The following is a 24441-nucleotide window of genomic DNA, read 5'->3' as shown; positions in this document are numbered from 1 at the left end:
GACTAAGGCAGAAGTCTAGCAAAGAAATGATAAGCATAAAATTCTAAATAGTGGTTATCTCTTGGCATAAAGCAGAGGAAAACAATAGAAGGTATAAAAGTTAGATGCAAGTATGTTCCAATCTTGGGTTGAGTTCATGACTATTTATTGTATTTTGATGCTTTACTTCTTACCAGTAACACAAACTGCTGTGCATATATATGTAGTATTACACTTAAAAGGAAAAAAAGGAAGTTGTATCTGCCCTTCATATAATCTAGTTCTTTAACAAGAATTCCTTGACATAACAGGAGAGTTAAGACAGTTTTTAAAGTAAGGGACTTCTTTAAATGGCCCTGTTGACAAGGGAAAGGAAAAAGAATTAGATCTCAGGTACTAATAGCTATTCTACACTAAAGCAAACTGATTAGGAACAGCTCTTAGGAAAAGTTAGCAAGCATATACTTCGTATTACAAATCCCAAGTTCTAAAATGAATGTTAGTTTAAATGTGGAAAGTAAATTGGTACCATGAGTGTTTCATGAAGCAGCTAATTTTAAAATAATTTCACTCATCAATTGCTATGTAACATTTCACAGAAGCTACTTTTAAAGTATTATATGTTTTTTACAAATGTGTTAAAACCGGTAGTATCAAAAACCATAAATAGTTTTCCACTAGTCAAGTAGTCTATTTGTTATATAACTAAATAAATTAGCATTGGCTCTCAGCCATACATTAAAATTCTTAAATTTAAAATTTTGTTTCATGTTTGTGAAGAACAAAGTTGGAAGACTCACATTACCTAATTCCAAGACTTACTATAAAACTATAGTAATCAAAACACCATGGTATTGGTAAAAGGACAGGCACATAGATTAATGGAACAGAACAGAAAAGTCCAGAAACAGACTTACATACATGTGGTCAATTGATTTTCCACAAAAGTGCAAAGGCAATCCAAATCAAGAATGAGAAATAGTCTATAGGACAGCTGAATTAGTAGTTTCTTCAACAAATAATTGGTACTTTTTTAAAAAGGAGAATGAACTATCATATGTGAAATGAAACTTGAGAGATATAGTAACAAAATGCCTGTGGACTTCGTTTAGATCCTTGAGGAATAAACTAACTCTAAAAAGATATCTCCTTGGATAACTAATAAGTTTTAACACAAATTTGATATCAGAAAATGTTAATGTATTATTGTGTCTGGTGTGATAATGGCATTGTGGTTATAATGTCCATATCTCTTAGAGATAGATTTGCAAGTATTTTATTAGGTCAAATATAATGTCTAAGATTTGCTTTGAAATATTATAGAAAAGAGGGAGAGAGTAACAAAATAAATAAATATAACTAAATGAACTATGCCGAGGGCATCTTGTTCTCCTTAATGAAGGCCTATCCTCAAGGGAACTACCAGCGCCTTATCTGACCTAAGGGAAGAGCAATCAGACTACTGGAGACCCTCGAGCATTCCTGTCTGAAATGAGGGGAGGAAAAAAAGGCTAATAAGAAACTCTTCTGAAGGTCAGAGCCCAGGGGCTTTGATCTGCTTTAAAAAAAAAGAGAGAGAGAGAGAGATTTAATCATATTATGGAACCATTCCCTTCCCGCGTAACTTACAGCCACTTTGAGAGGGCTGCAGTATAACAACAGCGGATTACAACTGAGAGAGCTGCAAGGCATATATTCTATTTAACAAAGAGTTTCTAGGGAAACCCAAAGGCAGCAGGGGACACAAAAACAAGGATGAAGAGGAAAATGCAGCCTCTCACACCAATAGCTACAGCAACCAATAAATACAACCTAACTCCTAGGCAGATAAACATAAAACCACACCTCACAGTAAAGGCCTTTTTACCTCACTTTCTAATACCCTACTACATCATGTTCTGTTCTCAACAAAAATTTCAAGGCATGCTAAAAGGCAAGAAAAGTACAAGCTGAAGAGACAAAGCAAGCATCAGAACCAGCCTCAAATACAGCAGAGATTTTAGATTATCAGACTAAGAATTTAAAGTAACTGTGATTAATATGCTAAGGGCTCTAATGGAAAAATAAAAGTGCACAACATGCAAAAACGGATGGCTATGAGCAGACAGAAAGAAACTCTGCAAAAAATCAGAAGGAAACGCTAGAAAAAAAAACAACGTAAAAGAAATGAAAAAAAGAAACAGTAAGCTTGAATATATGTCAATAGAAACTTCCCATATTGAAATGCAAATAGAAAAAAAAATGGAAAAAAAAGAGAGAGAACAGAATATCCAAGAACTGTAGTATAATTACAAAAGATGTAACAGGCACAAATGGGAATATCAGAAGGAGAAGAAAAAGAAAAAAAACAGAAGAAATATTGAAGCAGTGATAGCTGAGAATTTGTCAGAATTAATGAGACACCAAACCACAGATCCAGGAAACTCAGAGGATTCAAGTAGTATATTGCCAAAAATTTACACCTATTATTACACATATCGTATTCAAAGTACAGAAAAAACAAAGAGAAAATCTTGGAAGAAGACAAAGGGGAAAAAAACACCTTACCCAAAGAGAAACAAGGAAATATTATATCAGAATTCCCTTCAGAAACCATGTAAGAGGAGAGTGGAGGGAAACATTTAAAGTGTTGAAAGAAAAAAAATTACCAGCCCAGAATTCTGTATCCAGTGAAATTATCCTTCAAAAGTAAAAGAGATTAAGAGAATAAAAGACAAGCTATAGACTAGGAAAAAATACTTGCAAAACACTTATCTATTAATAAACTTGTTCCTAAAATAGGCAAAGAACTCTTTAAACGCAACAATAAGAAAACAAAGAAACCAATTTTAAAATGATCAAAAGGTATGAACAGATACATCATCAAACACAACAAATAAATGGCAAATAAGGACAGGAAAAAATGTACAATGTCATGTATCATTAGGGAACTGCAAATTAAAACATACATACTTATTAAGAGAAATAAAATGCTTATGTTTATCTGCCTAGGAGTTAGGTTGTATTTATTGGTTGCTGTAGCTATTGGTGTGAGAGGCTGCATTTTCCTCTTCATCCTTGTTTTTGTGTCCCCTGCTGCCTTTGGGTTTCCCTAGAAACTCTTTGTTAAATAGAATATATGCCTTGCAGCTCTCTCAGTTGTAATCCGCTGTTGTTATACTGCAGCCCTCTCAAAGTGGCTGTAAGTTATGCGGGAAGGGAATGGTTCCATAATATGATTAAATCTCTCTCTCTCTCTCTTTTTTTTTTAAGCAGATCAAAGCCCCTGGGCTCTGACCTTCAGAAGAGTTTCTTATTAGCCTTTTTTTCCTCCCCTCATTTCAGACAGGAATGCTCGAGGGTCTCCAGTAGTCTGATTGCTCTTCCCTTAGGTCAGATAAGGCGCTGGTAGTTCCCTTGAGGATAGGCCTTCATTAAGGAGAACAAGATGCCCTCGGCATAGTTCATTTAGTTATATTTATTTATTTTGTTACTCTCTCCCTCTTTTCTATAATATTTCAAAGCAAATCTTAGACATTATATTTGACCTAATAAAATACTTGCAAATCTATCTCTAAGAGATATGGACATTATAACCACAATGCCATTATCACACCAGACACAATAATACATTAACATTTTCTGATATCAAATTTGTATTAAAACTTATTAGTTATCTAAGGAGATATCTTTTTAGAGTTAGTTTATTCCGCAAGGATCTAAAATGCAAAAAGTCATAAAAATAAATGCCAGCAAAGATGTAGAGCAACAAGAACTCTCATTCAGTGCTAGTGGGAATGCAAAACGATACAGCCATTTTGGAAAACAGTCTGGAAATTTCTTACAAAGCTAGTCTTACCATACAATTCAACAATTATCCTCCTTAATATTTACCCAAATGAGCTGAAAACATGTCTACACAAAAACCTGCACATGAATGTTTACAGCAGCTTTACTCATAACTGTCAAAACTGGAAGCAATCAAAATGTTCCTTGATAGGTGAATGAATAAACAAACTGTGGTACCTCCATACCATGTAATATTATTCAGTGATAAAAAGAAATGAGGGGGAGGGTGTAGCTCAGTGGTAGAGCATGTGCTTAGCATGCAGGAGGTCCTGGGTTCAATCCCTAGTACGCCCATTAAAAAAATAAATAAGTAAAATAAAAATTTAAAAAGAAATGAGCTTCAATCCTCCAAGACATTTGGGAAGAAGAGGAAAGGAATGAAGAGATGGAACACGGGATTTTTAGGGAAGTAGGTATTCTGTATAATCTGTAATGGTGTGTACATTAACAGTATGCATTTGTGAAAACCCATACAACTGTACAACATAAAGAGTGAGCCTGAATGTAAACTATAAACTTAATAATAATGGATCAATACTGGTTCGTCAATTGTAACAAATGCAGCACAATAATGCAAGATGTTAATAATAGGGAAAACTGTGTGGGAGGTGGAGTATATGGGAATTCTCTTTACTATCTGCTCAATTTTTCTATAAAACTAAAACTGCTCTAAAAAAAAATTAATTTTTTAAAAATAATAATTACTGGCTCTTTCTCTCTTGCCTTCTGAGGCAACCCACACACTGTCTATGGAGTGTGTACAGCCTTTACTTCAACCACCAACCCCCTCCGCTGCCATGTATATCTCTCAAAATAAATCTGCTTTTATTCAAAAAATTATATTATTATTATTATAAAACAGTAAGAATGCTATTACCTCATTCTGTTAAAAAAATGCATGTATGCCTATCTAGACAAAGAGAACATTTATCTTTGTATGGTTGAATTATGGGTCATCTTTCACTTTTCCATTTGTGCTTTTCTAAATTTTCTATAAATGAACATATATTACATATAATGCTTTTCGAAAGTGTGAGGAATTTTTTTTTAACTACTCAAAAAATTAAATACTTTCGCAAAGCTCACTCCACACAGATTTGTGGGTAACAGTACTGAAAATCTAAACTACTTACCTTGAGGAAAAACAGTCTGGGTCATCCGTGATGCGGCAGTAGGGGCAATAGTGTTACAGTGAATGTTGTTTTTCTTGCCTTCAAGTGCAAGAGTATTTGAAAGGCCCAGAAGACCCAGCTTTGCAGCACTATAATTTGCCTGGCCAAAGTTGCCAAATATTCCTGAAGCTGATGAAGTCATAATGATCCTAAAAGGAAAGTCAATCTGTTAAAATCATCTTTATGTTTTGACAATGTTGCAACTCTAAGCATTTTTTTCATGTATTACACATGTCAAAAACAACTCTATATACTTCCATTAGGTCCTTAAAGTCATGATTCATATATCTAAATTAATATTAGTAATAAGAGCAATCTCTCAAAATTCAACTATAAGATTTAACTATTTTAAAAAGAATCCCTGGCCAGGACCAAATGAACTCAAGTGTAAGAATGTGTGTACATTACCTACTGAAAACAACAATAAATATTTATAAAAATATAATAAACTCTAGATTTACCAATTAAAGTATTAGTAAGAAATATTAGATCAAGCAGTTCTAATTCTTTAGTTTTCATCACTTTATACCTCTCCTTATGGATAATATTAAATGACTCATCAAAACAATGCCATCTCATAATCTGACCCAATTTCACTCACTCTGCCTAGTAGAACAAGTAAAATAAATCATATCACTAACTTTCAGAAACTGCTAGGATTAGGATAAGCTAGAAATCTCCAACAAGAACAGGTACCACAAACAACTTACTTCTAGCAGATGTGTGTGAACTCTTAGTTAACAAGGAATAACCTTGACACTGCAGTGCATGGAGCCACTTACTAGGTCTGTCACATATAAGCCATGCAGATGCAATCATGAGAGTTCTACCATTCCTAGTTTATAAAGACTAACTCATGTCTGACCAGCACCAGCTGGTTGAAGATAGCCACTTATCTCTCCCTGGTTGGTCACTGGACACACAAAATGATACTTTTGGTTAAAGAATAAAACACAGCTGTATCCTCAATGTTTATACTGCTAAAATACCAGAGAATAGCAGGAAAATCATTAATTATGAAAAGCAGGAGGTGAAAAGAAATACAAAGCTGTTCAGCTCAGCTATTCTGTCACTAACTGGTATCAATCTAATGAGAAGACATGTGCCAAAACTACATTTAAAAAGCTTGTGCATATCTGAAGGAGTGTTTCTTGATGTCAAAGCAACTCCCTTCCTCTGTACACAAGAATCCACACACAGCATCCCCAAGCTCCCCTGACAGCCACAGACAACTCTACCTTCCAAAATTCTGTTTCTTCATGTGATCCCATGCTGCCCGGGTCACTAGGAATGAGCCCCGCAAATGAACTCTATGGATTATATCTAAAATAAGAAATTATTTTTATTATATATTTTGTCAAAAATTAGATAGGCATATCTCAGAATCAATACAAGCAATGATTTGCTTACATAAAGATGTTCATTTTATACCTAGCACTCAAAATCAAGTATTGTCATGCTCTGAGTAATCATTTTTGCTTTAGTTCCAATTACATAACCAATCAATGGTTCATACCTGTTTTGCCTTTAATTTATGGTCAAATTATTACAGTTTTGTCATAAATACAACCATCTAAATATGATGTCTGTACACATCTAAATACAATGCCATCTTTAATTTATGCCTACTTTATATAAAAATTCATGAATACAAACACCGAAGAATCTTACATACACAATTGGGAATCAACACAAACATTAGTTAAAGGATAATTATAAACTACATGGGTCATCATCAAGGAATATTTACAGTATATCTCTATATCCCTATTTTAACCAGGGTTTGCAAATAAATTAGAGAGAGGTGGTGGTGGGATGGGGAGGGGACGGTGGTGTTAGGAAATAGGGGAAGAGGAGAGGGAAAAACAGAGAGAAGGAGAGAAGCATATCTGTTTTTAAGAGATGTCAATCTAATAAACAGACAACTTGGGGGCTGATTCAGAGAGACGAACGATTCTAGATTTAATTTTATTCTGATGAAAACAGGAGGAAATATCCTAGCCTTATCAGAGCTCAAATCAAAGCACCAACATAAGTCCCTATGCCAACAAATCTCATCTTTCTCAGCTCCTTTTTCACCCCAGTTGTTACAAGGGAAGAGGAAATTAAAAGACCTTCTTTGCTCAATTCTAAGTCACAAAGCTATATGGCTCCTTCCAGAAGAACTTCTGGCAATATTCCCCAGAAACACACTGTATAAACAATGAACTTATTCACCTCTGTTACCATGCCTGCCACTGTCTCAGCCACCAGTGCCTGTTTTAGTTCTGATGGCCAATGAAACTAAGGGCAAAGAAGAGCACACAGGGGGAAAAAAAGTCACAATCTGTTCATTATCTAAACTCAATCTTTCCAACATGACATTACTAATGGAAATTTTTCCTACTTACTAGAAGCTTCAAAATTATATCTGGATTTTTCCCACCTGGTTCTCAGATCTCTATCACTTTTAGTGCCTCAGACTCTCTTTCACATACTGTTCCTGATCTTGAAATAAGAATCACACAGCCAGGGAAGCATGCAAAAGGCTGTTAAAAACAACTAATACTGCAAGAAAATGCTGACAATCTCTCAAAGAGAAAAAAGGGGAAAAAATGAAAGGCACTTTTGGATAACTTCTGCCAACAGATTTTAAATTTTTTTAATTTATCAAAAGTTAACAAAAGCTACTTTCAACTGTTCATCGTTTTCAGTTGTAAAGTTTATTCATCACTTACATTAGCAGAAGCAAAAACAGGTAGAAGCAAGTTTTTCCTTAAGTGTATACATTTATCAAATATTAAAAAGCTAAATGGATAAGTATGTTCCACATAGACATAAATTTAAAACAACTTACCCCAGTCTTCATCACTTATTCTACCAAAGGAACGGTCCCTTAGAATTCTGAAAAATTGATATTATATATGTCTAGAGAAGAAAGTAAACTCTTAAGAAAAAAAACTTTGCATGTACATTACTTTACTGAAAATGAAAAAAGAAATACTCACCCAGCGTTGTTGATCACAACATCTACAATATAAAAAGATCCAAGTCACAAATATAAAAGCAAGCTTACTAATTTGCATTTGCTTACAATTCACATTTCTTTCAAAAGTGAACTTTATCCCCCATGGAAAAGTAGGTATAATAGGCAACAAGTGCTATCAGAACAAAATTTTGTATCTATAACAACAACAAAAAAAATATGATTCACAACAGCACAAGTATCACACTATATTAGTCTTTTCCTCTCAAACCTACATATCTAAATTTTTCTACCTTTACCTTCTACCAAAATTCTATGAGCTTATGTACAGACTTAGCAGTCACACAACTCTTAGGTTCTTAGAATTCAGTGATAATGATGAGCCATCCCTCATTTAACTTCAAAAGTCACTGAGAAAGTTAAAAGTTTAAAAGACTTCTTCTTGCCCCTCGAAAGTCAAAAGCTCATAAAAAATGACTAGAGTTAAAAACTGATGGCCTATCATCAGACATAACTGCCTTCTCCACTATAAAAAGAAAGGGATTTTTTTAAGGTTCCACCACCATCTTGTGGCTATTTTCACCTTATGATTTCACATCTTTGTGGTCTTTATCCCTCTGTCAGATGGTAAGTGAACATGTCTCCCATAAGCTAACCAAACATGGCTACTTAAATACGACAGACAAAAAATGGGGGGAGCACATTCAAATAACAAAAATTAATGTTCTCCAGACTATAAACATGTTGGGCTTATCTGCAGTAGTTTCTCTCCAGTAATTCAATAATTTTCTATTAAGAACATATGGGACTAAATCAGGAACATTATCTAGAGAAGGATGGACTAAACAATATATTTCAAATGCTTCTTTAAAATGAAGATTTTTATTATGGATAATTCATCTTAATTAATTTTCAAGATACTGAATCATTTTAATCTGCATCATTATAATTATCCAAAGAGTCCACTGGATCCTCTATTACCAAAATACTGATTTATTTTTGATTGCCTAAACACATTTGGGGTATAATTAGTTATAAAATGGATACTTAGAAAATGCTTACAAATTTTTAAAGGCCCTTAAAGTGCAAAAAATATATAAAACAGACACAACACACACACGCATAAAAACTGTTACAGCAAGCCCTTTGTGGAATAAGATAGGGTACGTAAAAAAATTAATTTTGAAAACAAAAATAAAAATTTGATTACCAAGAGAGTTTTTACTAAACAAAAGTAAAATAACAAATATTTCATTAGAAAGGTAGAAGCTGCTCTGTTAGTACAATAAACACAAAGAATCATCACCTATTCTTCCAAAAGCATCCAGCGCTGTCTTCACAACCTTCTCTCCTGCTTCCACTGAATCTGAAGGAAAAGGAAATTAATACAAAACTTCAGTAACATCCCTCACAAAAGACTTCCAAACTCTGTGGGTCAGAGCACATGACAGACATTCATTCAACAGAACTCATTTCTAGGGAAAATACATTTATATTGCAGGTACATAACAAACTAAAATACAGGTGATCTAATGTTATAAAAGAAACTTAGTCCTTAAGACAATTCTTTAACCTACAGGGGGAAAAAAAGGAGGGGGGTAAAGAAGAAGTATTTGACTAATAATATCTAAGATAGCACTGTGCAATAGAACTTTCTGGGAAGATGGAAATGTCCTATTTCTGCACTGTAGCCACTAACCACATGTGGCTATTAAGTGCTTGAAATGTGGCTGGTACAACAAACTGAATATTCAATTTTATTTCATTCCTATTTAGTTTTAAGTAGCCACATAGGCAAATGAGAATTTGAGGAGGGGAGGAGGAGCACGTTTGATTTGAAAAAGCATGCTCAAGGCTACACCACTACATATGGAAAACAAACTTACTGTTTTTGTAATACTAACTACAAAAAGTAAAGCTCAACAAAATATTATGGCTTCGTTATTTTCTGCTAATCAGCCCAGAAGAAGGGTTCACATCCCCAGAGTTGTGTGTCAAATGGTCAGATGGCAACTCAACATCACCACTGCCTCTTTCTACCTGGGAGGATCCAGGTTCCTTCCCTGGGACCCTGCCAGCCTTGAGTTAGACCTACAAAAAGAGATACTCAAAGGGTGAAAAAGTAGAAGCCTGCAGATGCAGGCAATCTTGTGAGCAGGCTGTAGATGTAAGATTGGCAGCACATCTAGGTGAGCTCTTGAGAACCACCTGCTGAGATGGTCATTGACAGTTTCCCTGACAAGCACCTGCCCAGCCCTTCCAACGGTAAGCCTCGAATTCTCTATTCAAACCCTTCACGCTTGGAAAACCTAGAGGGCTTCTGTTTTCCTGACTGAATCCTGACTGATACAGGTTGCATATCAAAACTGGGGGGCGGGGAGGGGAGTCTGGAATCTTTACCTTTAAAAAATTGGTTTTAAAACCCCAGAACTAAAAAAAAAAAAAAAAAAAAAAAAAAGAAGTTGCAAACATTTTTCTAGATCCTCAATGTGGAAAGAAGACACTAAAATGTCTGTCTCATTATTCACTTGAACACTCAAAACAAGTCATATCCTATTTCCTTTCCTCTAAAATTTCAAAAAAAAACCAAAAAACCCACCGGCAATCTAATTTTATCCCTGGTCCAAAAAAAAAATGTAATTTGCGGAAAAGTCAGTAAGCACTGGCTTTGTAAAATAAATCTATTCAAGAAGGTTCCTTACAAATACTATCAGAATCAATACATCAAATGTAAAGATTGTATTTGCTGTTCTTCTCATGGCTTTATTTTTAATGTGAAGCCTAATTTTGACTCTTAAGTTTTTATAATGATAAGAAAGTTACATATAGCAATGATAACTTGTGCAGAACAGAATATGAAGTTTGGGTACAGAAAGGGGGCATTTCACTTCTTACACAATATTGCTTTAAGAATTTTTCTAAGAAACAATTTTAAAAAAATAACTTATTATTCTGTAGAAATAAAGTCTTTTTACCTAGAGCAGGTCTTTTAAGAACAAGAACATGTTCACAACCAATTCTACAATAATGTACTGATTATATCACGTGCTCATTAATAAAAAAATTAAATAAACAATAGAATAAAAGTTAGACTCATGAAATAATCTACATCAAAAGTTTAAAAAAATTCTCACATATTATATAAAATATGTAGCCAAACAACTTTGTCAGACTTATGTAAAATCTAATTTCATAATTACACTGGAATGCTGAGATATTTGCTCAATGATTATTAACATGAGAAGTAGTATTAGCAGAGAAAAAAAATAAAACAGTATAGTCCTCTCAAAAATCATACCATAGTTGGCCACTGCTTTTCCACCTTTTCTTCTTATTTCTTCAACAACCTTATCAGCAGCTGAGGAGCCTTTACCAACTCCCTTGAAGTCTCCTCCTAGATCATTCACTGCAATGCAAAAGTAAGTAAGAATTCAGTTCTAGCCCTTAAAAATATGAGTTGGAAATGAAACTCTCTAAGTATATTTCTTCAGTCATCTGCCCAGTTCCCTCCTACTCTATTCCCACCTTACTGAAAGCACCATGAGATATGTACCCTTAAAACACGCCTTCTTGTTTTTAAATATAGATATGAAAAAGTAACAAAAATGTTTACACACAGGTTCATGTCATGAAATTTTTAACTGTGCAATGCTTTTCCTTTTTTGTAAAGAAAAAGAACATAATTCAAGCCACTTTTAGCAAAAAGAAGGAAAAGAAAGAAACCTAAAGATCAAAATTAATATTAAACATACAGGAAAACAATATGGACATTCTTCAGAAAATTAAAAATAGAACTGCTATGTGATCTAGCAATCCCACTTCTGGGTACTTATTCAAAAGAACTGAAATCAGGAACCAAAGAGATAACAGCACCCCAATGTTCATTGCAGCACTATTCGCAATAGCCAAGGTGTGGGAAAAACCTACTGATTGACAAATAAAATAGATAAAGAAAATGTGGTACACACATACAATGGAGTATTACTCAACCTTAAAAACAAAGAAGGAAGTTTTGCAATATGTGACAATGTGGATGACCTTTGAAGACAGCACGGTAACCTAGTCACGAAGGCCAAATACCACACGATTCTACTTACATGAAAGTATCTAAAATAGTCAAACTCATAGAATCACAGAGTAGAATGGTGGTTGCAGAGGTTGGGGAAGGAGAAAATGAGGAGTTGCTAATCAATAAAGTTTCAATAATGCAAGGTGAGGAAGTTCTAGAGATCTTATCTGCTGTACAACACAGGGCCTATGGTTAATAATAGTGTATTGTACACTTACAAATCTATTAAGGAGGCAGATCTCATAGTAAGTGTTCTCACCACAATAAAAAAATAAAGGTTAAATAAACAGTGTGAAATATCTTCTCCATGTCATGAAAGCTTGTTTACAGGAATGGTGATAAAGAGCAAGTGCAATATTAAACTCTTGGAGAAGAACACTTGTGAACTTCCATAAAACACAGTGTCATAGTCTAAAAATGAAAGAAACAAATAAAGACTATTTATTCAAAGAGATCAAAAATTATATACACAACTAATATGTGTTTAGTCACTAATTTATACCATATATATGATTTATATGTTTAACAACCGACCACATTGACCGTATAACATCTCCCTATGTCCAAAATTTTTCAAAATGCGGACTGGGGTATATTTTTTATAACAATGTATTTTATCAATCTTACTGTAAATTAAAAAAATGCTGCAAAGACACAAAATAATGGGGAAAGAGGTTTACATTATCCCTCAGAGATTTAAAAACAAAAGTGGTACAATTCTCAAGATTAAATTCCTATCAATTGTTCATTTCCAGGCAATTACTCAAATGACAGGAAACAACCAGTAAAAATTATCAAGATTTTAAGACTTGCAGCTAACCATCTTTTACAACCCTTTTTATCTAAGCAAGGCAAAGCTCAAAAGCAAACTGGCAAAGGAAATATTTAAGTAAACAAAGAATTGTTCAATTGTGCAATGAAACACTACCTCCAAGTGGAAACTGTTCAAAGTACAGCCATGTGCAATCAAAGGTAAGCACTGAAGCCTGGATAAATAATTTACTGTGATCAATGATGTGCAGTGAAACAATATCATAATAGATTTACTCAAGACAAGTCTCTATGCTAGAGAGCACAAATTTAACAATGAATCCCACTCAGTTATGCCACCAACAACAGAGCTAAATCACAGGGATTACAACCTAAACTAGAAAAGCATGGGTTACATACTGAAGGGCTTGGATAGCAATAATGTTAAAAGATTTGTTGTAATTGTAAGCAAAGAGCAATATATCCATACTATGTAACACTGTTACCGCTTAAATGTGTAACTATAATAATAATAATAATAATAATAATAATAATAATAATAATAATAATAATAATAATAATAATAATAATAGTTTTTAATACCATTACTGCCTTATACTGGTACATATATGTATTTGCATTTTCAAAGACCCATTATGTATACTGTACATTGCTGCATTTTAATCTCCATATAGGTTTTTAGGAGTCTGGCAAGAACAGGTGTTCCAATTTTCACAGAAGAGGGAACAAGTTACCTAGCAAAGCTTGAAATGGCAAAATCCAGACCAGAACCTGGACCTACTACAGTAACACCCTGCTCCTCTAATGCTATAAACAAAAGTTTCCTTTATTCTAATTATTTCCACTTCAAAAAAAATCACATTTGTTTGGGGAGGATATAGAGGAAACAGTAAGTCGGCCACCTCAGCCAAACAAATAGCTTTTTAAAACCGGTAGTAAAAATGGTAAGATTACGATAAAGACAGAGCCTTTTCAACTGAAACCATCAAAATATCCCCAAATGTGATATATTTGTAAATCCTCCATATAAAATCCAATTTACAGCTCTAAAGAGTTTTTTTTTTAAGATGCAAAGTCTTGCTTATTTGGCATTTTAAATTAATCAGTGACTTGGATAGTCTATTAAAGACAATGTGGTTTGTTTTTTTTTAACTAAAAATCTACCCTGAGATTGAACTAAATACTGCTATATGTCAACCACTAGAGCAGGAATGTAAGGAACCAGAAAATTCTAAAACACACTTAAAACCTATAAAAGTGCTCTATTAAGAGGTAAATAGATACCTAAAAACAAAGTACCAAGTTATCAGGTATAGATGGCCTAAAAATTAGACTACATTTTTGTGAGAATGCCTGTTTCCCCACATCCTTACAACAGTGGACATTATCATTCTTCTCAGTCTAACGATTAAATGATTATAAATTGTAGCTCATTATTTTAATTTACCTACATTCCTTTGAGCACTAGTAAGGTAACATTTTATTTTCATGGGCTTATTGATCATTTATATTTCTTATTTTTTGCCTGCTTAAATCACATTTCATTTGAGATGCTTTTCTTTCTTACAGATTTGTACATGTCCCTCATTTATAAAAGATTTTAATTCTTTGTCATATGTGTTATAAATAATAAATTCCTTTATTTAAATGTTAAGAAGGAAACAGAGGTAATATCTGAGCATTAATAATACTTGATGAGTATTACGTACATTGTTTTTCAGCATTTTGTTATGTAAACCAGATTGAGAAATGTGAATCTGTCTTTAGTAATCCTGTTTACTGGACAGGACTTTGCTCTCAGAAGCTGGCTTTCTTGTTCTGTCTCTCTACCCTTTACCCCAGTCTCCTCTGACAATTGGCTTCAAAGAGTAGAGCAAGAAACATGCTTGCTCTTGATATGATGGCTGCTAAACCAGCTGAGGGAATATGTCACTTTCAGTTTGACAGAAAAAAAAATGCAAACTAAACTGATCATCATCTTGTTCAAACTGTCCCACCTTCTCAGCATCACTTCTCTGCTGGGAGAGTTATCTCCCAGGCACTCTTTCCCTCCTCCCGTCTCTGAACAGCACATGTCACTGAGCCCCAGGTCTTGTCATCGATTTCATTCTGATTCTTCAAACGTTCACTATATTCCCACTCTGTACCCACACTGTGCCTGGTGCTTTGGGCTCTTAAGATAGACAGTCTGTGCACTGAGAAGTTTCCAGTTCTTTTGAGGAACTGTTTATTGCCATCATTTCTATTCTATCATTTCATGCCCATATTACTGCAGTTGCCTCCCCACCAAAAAGAGGTGGTCTTTTGCCTCACTCTTAACCTCCCCAGGCGATCAGCAGACACTTGCTGGGTAATGGCCCTTTATGTTATGTCATTCTTTTGGTCAAAATCTGCAGTGGAACCCTTTTATTCACTGCCTAACTTTCAAGATCCCTTGAAGGTTGGCCTCATTTTATGCTTCAGCTTACTATACATAGATCCTTCTTTTTGCTCTCAGTGCAAGAAATTGCTTATACAGCAGTTTCTAACTTCTGACTTAATTATAAAGAGTAATAACGTTATAATGCCTTGCATTTGAAGAGTGCTTTATAAGTACATTTAGACATATTCATATTCAAATATTTATTCAATCCAAGGATTTGTCAGCACTGAGTCATATCTATCACCAATGACATCTCTATAAACCATTTTTATTTCCCAAGTAAAATGATGCTTCCAATTCTATAAAATTGGAGTAACTTTTATAAATATTGGTTATATAAGTGACATCTTTTGCACTGAGTAATTCAAGAAGTGTATGAAAAGATAATAAGGTCAATATTATACTATAAATTTTTTTTTTTTGGTGAGGTTATTTATTTTTTTAATCCTTTTTGAGAAATTTAAGCCCTGCAGATTCAAAAAAATCCTTTTCAACCCTTGCCCTACCCCAGTTTCTCCCAAAGGTAACTATTAACCACTTCCTGGATGTCCTTTCAGACATTTCTATTTTCTATGCTTGATGCTATTCCTCCCATTTTGATGGTTTCCTACAGCAATCAACAGCATTAAGAAGCATTTCACTGATTTCAGAGCTGTGGGCCCAATGAGGATTTCTTCCTATATTCTGTTTATGTTCTGACTGCTACCAAAAAGTATTCAAAGTGCCTTAAATATAAAATGAACTTGTATGGACTAATAAAGATCAGAAAAATCAAGAAAATGTTACATCAGAGAAAGAGAAGCCTATTGAAAGGATAAGTTAATAGTTACTCTAGTTGGAGACAGTGTCAGGTTTACCCTTAAGCTTCTGGACAGTCAAGGGAAAAGGGGAAAAACAGAGTTCCCATACTGTTTTCATTGTTTGGTAGAAAGATACAATCACTGTAGTTCATCAGGAATCTTTTCCAGAATGGCCATAAATGTATCTAAACGTGGTGGTAGTTTAGAAAGCAGTGTCTTAAATTAGGTACTTTTAATTTAAGGGATCTAAGTTGTCTCAACAACAAGAAGGCTTCAAAGGTCTCCTTAAAGGGAAAAGAAACTGAAAATGAGAGACTAAGTCCTCCAGAGTTCAGTCCTGGGACCTCTTCTCCTGTTTATCTGCAGCCACTCCTGGGTAAGCTGAACTAGTCTCCTGGCTTTAAATACCACCTAGAAACTGAGAATATTCTGATTACATAGCTTCAACTTGCCCCCTCTGCCCCTGCAGAGTCCTATGTCCCACTGCCTACTTAATACCTCCCTCTGAAAGTCTAATGGGAATGTCCCCTTTCTGTGAACCCAGCCCTCCTTCAGTTTTTCCTTTTTCAGTAAACAGCCTTCTCTTTCCCTTTCAGCCCACATCAGCAAATAAGAAAATCTACCTTCAAAATATATCCAGAATTTAACCTTTGTGGACCACCCTCACCCCTACCACCTGTCTGAATCACCAACTTGTAGGAAGATTACTGCAATAACCAGACAGGTTTCTTCTCTTCCTCCTCCTTCTTCTTCTTAAGAGAAAATTACAAGTCGGGACAAGAAGAGTCAATAGTATAATAAACCATGATGTGATCATCATTCTCTTCAACTTCTGCTCTTGCTCCCCTATAATCTATTCTTCACTCAGCAAACAGAATGATGCATTTAAACCTTAAATCAGGTCATGTTGCTCCTCTAATCATACACTCCAATGGCTTTCCATCTCAACGCAGGTAGGAGCCAGTCCTTACTTGGAACTAAATGGTCCTAAATGATCTGGTCTCCTTTGACCTCTCATCTCTCAATCTTCTTCCCCTGGATGGTTTCACTCCAGCCTGGGGTGCCCCTTGAGTAAATAAAACCACAGGCTCACTTTGACATGATCCTGAGCATAGTGCTCAGCACATGGTAGGCAGTCTCTAATGTTGGCTTTTTTCCCTTTCCAAAAGGTCCAATTCTTGATGTCATTTAATCCCCATCATAATCCTGGAAGTTATTAGGTAATATTTAGAGAGGTCATGCATTGAGAGGGCAGAGCCAGGATTTGAAGCCTGACCTAACTTCAAAGGCAATTCACTTTCCCCACTACAGTTCATCTTCTGGCTGTCAGGATCATACAGTGGTTAAAAACACAGGTTCTGGCATCAGACCAAAGGCACTTAAGACTCATCTTTACCAGTTATTATGTAACTGCAGCATAGAAATCATGTTGATCTCACTTTAAAAGACTGTAATTTCAATTACAAAAGCGTTACTTCTTCAGTTCAAAAAAAGAAAGTGCTCTGCCTTTCTTACTGTCCATGAAGAGGTTATCCTTGCTGGAAGACTTGGCTCTTCTCTGTGTTCATGCCCTCAAGATAAAACTTAATATTCAGAGAGATGGATAAGGCTCATCTGAGGAAACCTCAAAACTATTCTATTCCCAACGTTCACTTCAGATATGCGCAAACATTTCCTGCAAGATGTAATGTGTAGAAAACCGTATTTCCCTTGTGATAATTATCAGCCAAAGGCTAATCAGTTCTTACACCAGATGTCACTCTCCCATTATACCTCACACTATGAAGTATAAAATAGAGTAATCCTATTAACATTCAGTCAGAGATGCCCTTAACTTTGGGCTTGGCAAGGTGATTTACTTCAGCCAACAAAACGGGCGCAGATGTGACATACTACTTCTGAACAGAAGCTCTAAGAGCCACCAAGTGGATCAGCGGATCCATTTTTATTTACCCTCTGTACCAAGAAGAGCAATGTCCCAGATGGAAGCTGCTTCTTCAGCTGGATCTTGAAATTAGTAAGATATGAAGAGCAGAGACACAGCTGACCAAAAGCTTAAAGGTCATGGAAAGTATGAAATAATCCTTTATTACTGCAAACCACTGAGATTCATTTGTTAGTCCAGCATAACCCAGCAAAAGTTGACTTGTATGAGAAACAAGCCACTCCCATCTCTTAAGGTCTTACTTCTCATTGGCCTCTTAACTACTTACAGGATTAAATGATTAGTTATTTTTCCAGAAGTAAGATATTCTGATGTCATCAATCCTGCGTTTGCTTACTCAGGTAAAAATATGCTGAGCAGAATAAAATTAACAGAGGAGAAACATTAGTGCACGTGATACAACCCGGACGCAGGGCATCTATGTTTAAAAAGTTAAAGCAGAGGGTAGTGGTGGTTAGGGAAGAACACAACCTACTGGTAGCCTGGTCACAGTCCAAAAAGTGGTAGAAAACATCAGTGAAAAGTTCTGCAGTTTCACATAAATCAAACTAAATCTGCCTCTCCAGCCAAGTTTGGCAAATATGTATCCAAGGACACGAATTCTCTGCCTTCTTGGACTTTTACAAGCAATTACTGCAATATCATCCCTAAGGCAAAAACAAAATAAACAGACACACCATCCCTGTTGATTATTTTCCTTAGAACTGAAAAACTCCAATCTGAATTCAACATATTCAAAAGTAATAAATAAAGAGAGGATAACTGATCCACACAAACATATTGTTGTAAAAGGTTTTATAAAACAGTTTATAAACTAAGATTATATCTTAGTCAAACAAAAAAGGTAGAAATTTATTCAACCAATCTCAAAGACTCACCAATCACTACCCCCCTGCCAAACAGGCTACATCAAACAATAAAAGAACCAATGAACAAAGTACCTTCTTTACAAAAGGCAATATTCTAGGTCCTTTAGGAGATATAGAAGATAAAATGAGGTCTTTGCACTTCTAGAATTGAGCGGAAAAGACATAAGCAAATAAAAAGTTATAAGATAAAATATTAATAAATAAATAGCAGTATTTTTTGAAAGAAAAAAATAGTAATGACATGTACCTTTAGGCCCTGACATTTCCCAAGAATGAAATACTTTTGGGAAAATTTGGCAATGAAGGCCTGAAATACACACTTTGGCCAAATATCATATGTCAAAATGTGTCCTTGTCACAAAAAGCAGATTGGATTAACACACAGTGGCAATGACCTTCAACAAGGAACATCCAAAGTCTCTCTGTCCCTTCCGTAAAGACAAGCTACACACCCACACTGAAGGAGAAGAGTGCATTAACTGTCCTGCTTAGGTCTTCTTTGTTTAGAAAACCCGGGTGCTTGTTTACTCTTTTCTTACACGTTTCCATAAACTAATTGGAGGAAATTCGCCTCTCTGTATCCCCCAGTAAGATGTAGGAAATCTGAGACTGGGAGGTCACTGCAGGCCAACAATTTTAGCCCAGGAAAGATATTAATAAATATTGGGCCATAACATCTGCCCTACACACCAACCCAACTCAGAGCACTCATTTCGTTATTCTCCACAAAGGCTTGGCTGTAGACAAATTCACTCCTATGCCCTCACCAACTGCCAAGTATATCAGGCCAGGGCAAACTACTGAGATTACCAAGATCTCCCACCTTTGGAATTCTTCAATACAGCATCTTCCAACTGACCACCTCCCCATAAAACTCATGCAAATGCCCCTTTAATTATAAATTATAAAAACTGTTGTAAAAGCATCCACTTGAAAACTTCTGAAGAAAGATTTTTTAAAACCCCATACTTTGGATTCCTTGATTTCAAACTTCCAGTTATGAAAATGCACTTATTTCTTACCGTATCAATATATTTAAACTCAGAGGGACTCATCTTGCACCAGCCTTCTACACTGAAAAATTACAGCCCACAATTTACCAAACTCAAGAATTTCCTTTTATACTATGAATGCTTGCCCATCTTTCTCAATTCTGTTAAGTTGCAAATTCTGTGAAACTAGTTTTCCTTAAAAAGTAAGTTAAAAAGTCAGCCTAAAACAGGAAACAATTTTTCTGACAGGAGAAAAAATTAGTGATGAAATTTGACCTTGACAAATTATTTGATGTAAATACAAAGGTGTCTGCCTTGTGAAGACTGTATTTTAGTTCCCAGCTATTGATTAAAAAGAAAAATATATGAACTTACCAACAACGGATGCACCTCTTTCTGCAAAAGCCAGGGCATAGGCTCGGCCCAATCCTATTGAAAAACAAAATAATCATAACGTTGAGCAAAGGACAGCATAATTTTTTTGGCCCACTCAACTCAATCCCTATTGCAAAGTAACTGGTGAGCAATTAATTACACTACAAGGATAGAGTCCCTGTTGGTACTCTCAGCCTCTACTTTATCCTCTTCTACTTGCAGAGGTTGGAAAGCTTAAAATTGTATTCTACCTATTCTACCTACCATTTCTTACCATTCTGCCTAGATTCTAGGATGCTAGACGTGAACTGGGTTCCACCTTTGAACACATTTGCATGAAAACTGGAAAGAGGAAATGAGGAATAAGCCAGCTCATTGTGATTTCTGACTTGTTGATGTTGGTTAAGAAGCTGATTTCTTGAAAATTCCTAGGTATTAAGTGGATACAGTGGCACCTTCTTGACTAGCTCCCTAATCTCTGGCTGGCAGCTTCTACTCTCTAGATCCTGGGGTCCAGGAACTGTTTGGGCTTTGACAGTTCCAATGCCAGCCTCAGAGGTAGTAGCTCCCCAATGGACCAGTTTTATATTGTTCCATAAGTAATTCCAGGAGGTACTGTCTAAAACCTAACTCCCTATACGAAGTCCTTTCCTATTTCAAATATCTAGTGATTTCTATATCCTGCTCTGAACCTTGATCACACAATCACCATACACAGGAAATATTTAATTCTGACTCAAAGGTATGAGCTATAAATTTCTGCATTCAAAAATGGATACATACCTATGTAAGTTTTCTAGGCATAGAATAAAGACAATATAAGAGACTGGCAATTAGTGGTTACCTCTGGGGAACAGAATTGTCTGACTAGCAACAAGAGGTAGAAAGCTTACTTGTGTATTGCTTAATTTGTTTTAACATGTACACTTTTTGAAATTTAATTGGTAGTTTAAATTTAATTTAAATTAATTGATAAATAAGTACACAGATAACAAATTGAGATGGCGAAATTATCAGGCTCTTCAAAAAAGAACCCAAAATAAAAAGTTTTCCAAAACAAAAGGCTCACCAAAATTTTTATTTTAAAATTTAATCCACTCTGAATGGATAAGACAGAAGTCAGCTAATACAAAACTCCTCATATTTTATCAAGGCTAAAGCACTTGTTCTAAACAAGAGGTTTTTAGAGAAATCAAATTCTTAATGACTAGAATGCAAAAAGGTTATGGTAGCAAAGTAGAAAATCATCAGATGAAAGGATGGGGTAGGTCTCTAGTAAAGCCTGATCTAAGTTAATCAGAGAATTATCTCAAAATCAAACTATATAATTCTCTCAAAAGATACGTAAGTGATCTACCTTTATCATAAAGGCCATACAAACTGCACACAAATCTGTATATGAAGTTAAAAGTGACATTCTCCTGTTTCCCTCGCATACCACTAGTCCATTAACAGATTCGTAAGCGTCCTCCCATGTTTTTACATCTGTGCTTATATAAACGTTATTTAAATACTTTATATGTGTTAGTCTGTCTCCCTAACTAAAATAGAAGGTCCTTGTGGGCTGAGATTGTGTCATTCTTTTGCATTTATCACGGTGCCCAGCAGAGCTTTACAGTCAAAATGCACAAAAAGTTAAATTCAAGAGCTTCTGTTTCGTCTTAATCCTCTTTCAAATCCTGTCTTAAATCTGCCCCAGACCTAGGCTCATTGTCAGTCATCCTCTCTCCCCCATTTCTCTTTTGACCTTAACTTCTTTAGCACCATCAAATCTCAGCTGATTCTTTTCTCAACCTGCTTGTTTAGTGCTCTCTTCAGTGGGCTAGACTTCTATTGACTTTAAGTTAACAGAGCCCCGGAGACCAGGTACCTAGACTATTTCACTTTCTAGCTTTACCTTTTACCTTTACCAATCAAAGGAAATCAAATGACTTCCAAGTCTCTCCTGACTTCAGTCTCTTCAACTACTCCAACGCTTCTCGCTATCTCCGGATCTACAATTTGCTATTTTACAACCATCTCAAGTTCCAAATGGCCAGATTCCCTCCCTTCATTGCCCAACTCCACCACTCTTACACAGTTACAGCCCCAGCAAGCACTATAGTCAGCTAACGCATACAAATTCCTATTATACCACCAATCATGGCAAGATTGTTTAGGTCTGGACAATTCTAAACCTCTCCTTCCAGGTCTCCCATTAAACCAGCCAATATTCCAAGGTAAATAATAGCACCTGAATAGTGCAAAAATATTTCTGTTCATTTCTAGAATATGAGTGGGTTGGAGTCAGATTAATTCCCAGACACAGGCCTAGTAGGCATTCATGGACACCCTCCTGGGATGTTCAGCAGTGCCTCAACTCTATAGGTACTTATCTGTAAATGAGAACCCCAAGACCTCAAGGACAACAGTCTTCACGTTAGGTCTGGAATTTGATCTCTAAATCTAGATCTCTTTCAATAATGATGGCCTAATGTGGACCTTATGACAGTCTCAACTTTCCCACAAAATTATATTCTACCCTCAGATCAATATTCAAATCTAATGGCTAGCAACTGTATCAAAATCCAGGCTCTTTAAAATATGAATCAATTTATGAACAGGAGGTGCTAAATTCATACTTGTCTAGTCACAATTCATTAACACTTCAGAAAATCAAGGTAGTGCGTTACAGTGCATTTACTTAATGAAACAATAGAAACTTTACAAGTGCACCACGTTTACCATATACCATGTCTCGAACTTTTTTCAAATATAAATGGTATGTGTGTGTACTGGGTCCTGGAGTACAATGTATTTCACACTGTGAGTCACTCACCGTCAAAAGAGGTTTAAAACATGGGTGCATTACTTATTTCCATCAAAAGCAAAGTGTAAACAAAATGTTTTCCTACAAACATGTGATTGTTTTAGAAGGAACATAGCTACGGGTATAAAACATCTTTGACTAGTCAATATTAAAGACATTTTCTGAAAGGAAGCATGATGATCCACTTTATCAATGGAGATGTAAAATTACATTGAATTAATTGACAGAATTTCATTGTGACTTTTAATATATAATTCATATTAATTCTGCATTAGGTCCATTCTAGGTAGAAGGCACTACCAGTAGGGAATCAAAGGCTCATAAGGTCAAGATCCCTGCACTTGGAGGTTATAAACGTCATAGACTGGTTGGAAATAGTGTAAAATCTCCCTGCAAAGCATCCATGTGGGTATGAGTGGTTTGTTTTAATTTTCTATCCTCTAAAAATAGAGTTATGTCATATAACAAATCTCTGTTTTGCTTGTGAAATATAGGAAGGTCTGGCCCACTTCAGAAAGGCCTCTGCTCCCCAGGTCCTACTCCACCTCACTCTCATTTTATTCCTCTATCACTGGCCTGAGTCCTGCAAGCATTTGAGTTTACAACCCATGCCAAGACTCCAGTGGACTTGGCAGTACGGTACTTGGTTTGGTAAGCATACAAAGTCCAACTAGAAGGACTCTTATCAGATGCCGTTTTTAGAGAAGGCCCTCTCGTGAACTTAAAACCATCTGACAGAGGGAAAAATGATTGACTTTTCAAAAGCAAGGGGCTGACACCTCTACTCCTCTGGCGGTGATTCCAGCCCCCCAGACAGCTTTACTGCCACCTTTAAAAGACTTGACAGAGGCCTAGAGTCTATCCGCAGGAGAGTCTCAAATGACGCGCACAGACAAGCGTCGGGAAGAACTTTTACCTAGTTTTGCAACCCAGCCTGGCCCCTCTCCTCACGCAAGAGCTGAAACCTGGAGAAGCTCTAAAAGCGGAGGCAAGCGGGATGCGCTAGGAGTTGCTGGCTCCCCTCTCAAGGCCGGTCAGCCTCACCTCTCCCTCAGCAGATTCGGCGCCCGGGGAACGGTCGTTGTCCGTCCTGCCACCTCCCCACCAGGTCCAGTCGCTCGCTTCCCCAAGCCGCCCCGCCTCTGCTGCCCGCAGCCCTGCCGCTGGGCCCACATCTACCGTTTTACCTCAGGCTGAAAAGGAAGGCTCCCTACACGAGAGAGATACAGACGCCCGCCCCCCGCCTTCACCAGCTTACCTCCCCCCGCGCCGGTGACCAGTACCACCCGCCCGTCGAACCTCAACGGCGAGGCCATAAGTCCAGCCTGTAGCGACACAAACACACACGGAGAACCACGGACGCTCAGACAGCCGGACTGGGAGCACTAGGGGAGTGGCCGGGGAGGGAAGGTAGTGGCCTGCACGTTTCTGAGGAGGAGACGGAC

The 24441-nt window shown here is 36.1% G+C and overlaps 1 protein-coding gene across 1 annotated transcript in view; it reads right to left on the bottom strand.

Annotated features, from left to right (window-relative positions):
* Positions 1-24441, bottom strand: part of HSD17B4 (hydroxysteroid 17-beta dehydrogenase 4) — a 74862-nt gene extending 50421 nt beyond the window's left edge. The window contains exons 1-8 of the mRNA XM_010971525.3: positions 24255-24441; positions 20188-20241; positions 11243-11350; positions 9251-9310; positions 7967-7988; positions 7816-7862; positions 6218-6302; positions 4941-5128 (exon numbers count right to left, since the gene is read on the bottom strand). Coding sequence (XP_010969827.1) covers positions 4941-5128; positions 6218-6302; positions 7816-7862; positions 7967-7988; positions 9251-9310; positions 11243-11350; positions 20188-20241; positions 24255-24312 — 622 coding nt within the window. The 5' untranslated portion in view covers positions 24313-24441. The remainder of the gene's footprint in view (positions 1-4940; positions 5129-6217; positions 6303-7815; positions 7863-7966; positions 7989-9250; positions 9311-11242; positions 11351-20187; positions 20242-24254) is intronic.

The sequence above is a fragment of the Camelus bactrianus genome, chromosome 3 (genome assembly GCF_048773025.1).
Source record: "Camelus bactrianus isolate YW-2024 breed Bactrian camel chromosome 3, ASM4877302v1, whole genome shotgun sequence".
Classification (NCBI taxonomy): Eukaryota; Metazoa; Chordata; class Mammalia; order Artiodactyla; family Camelidae; genus Camelus; species Camelus bactrianus.
This window is presented reverse-complemented; position numbering and strand designations above follow the sequence as displayed.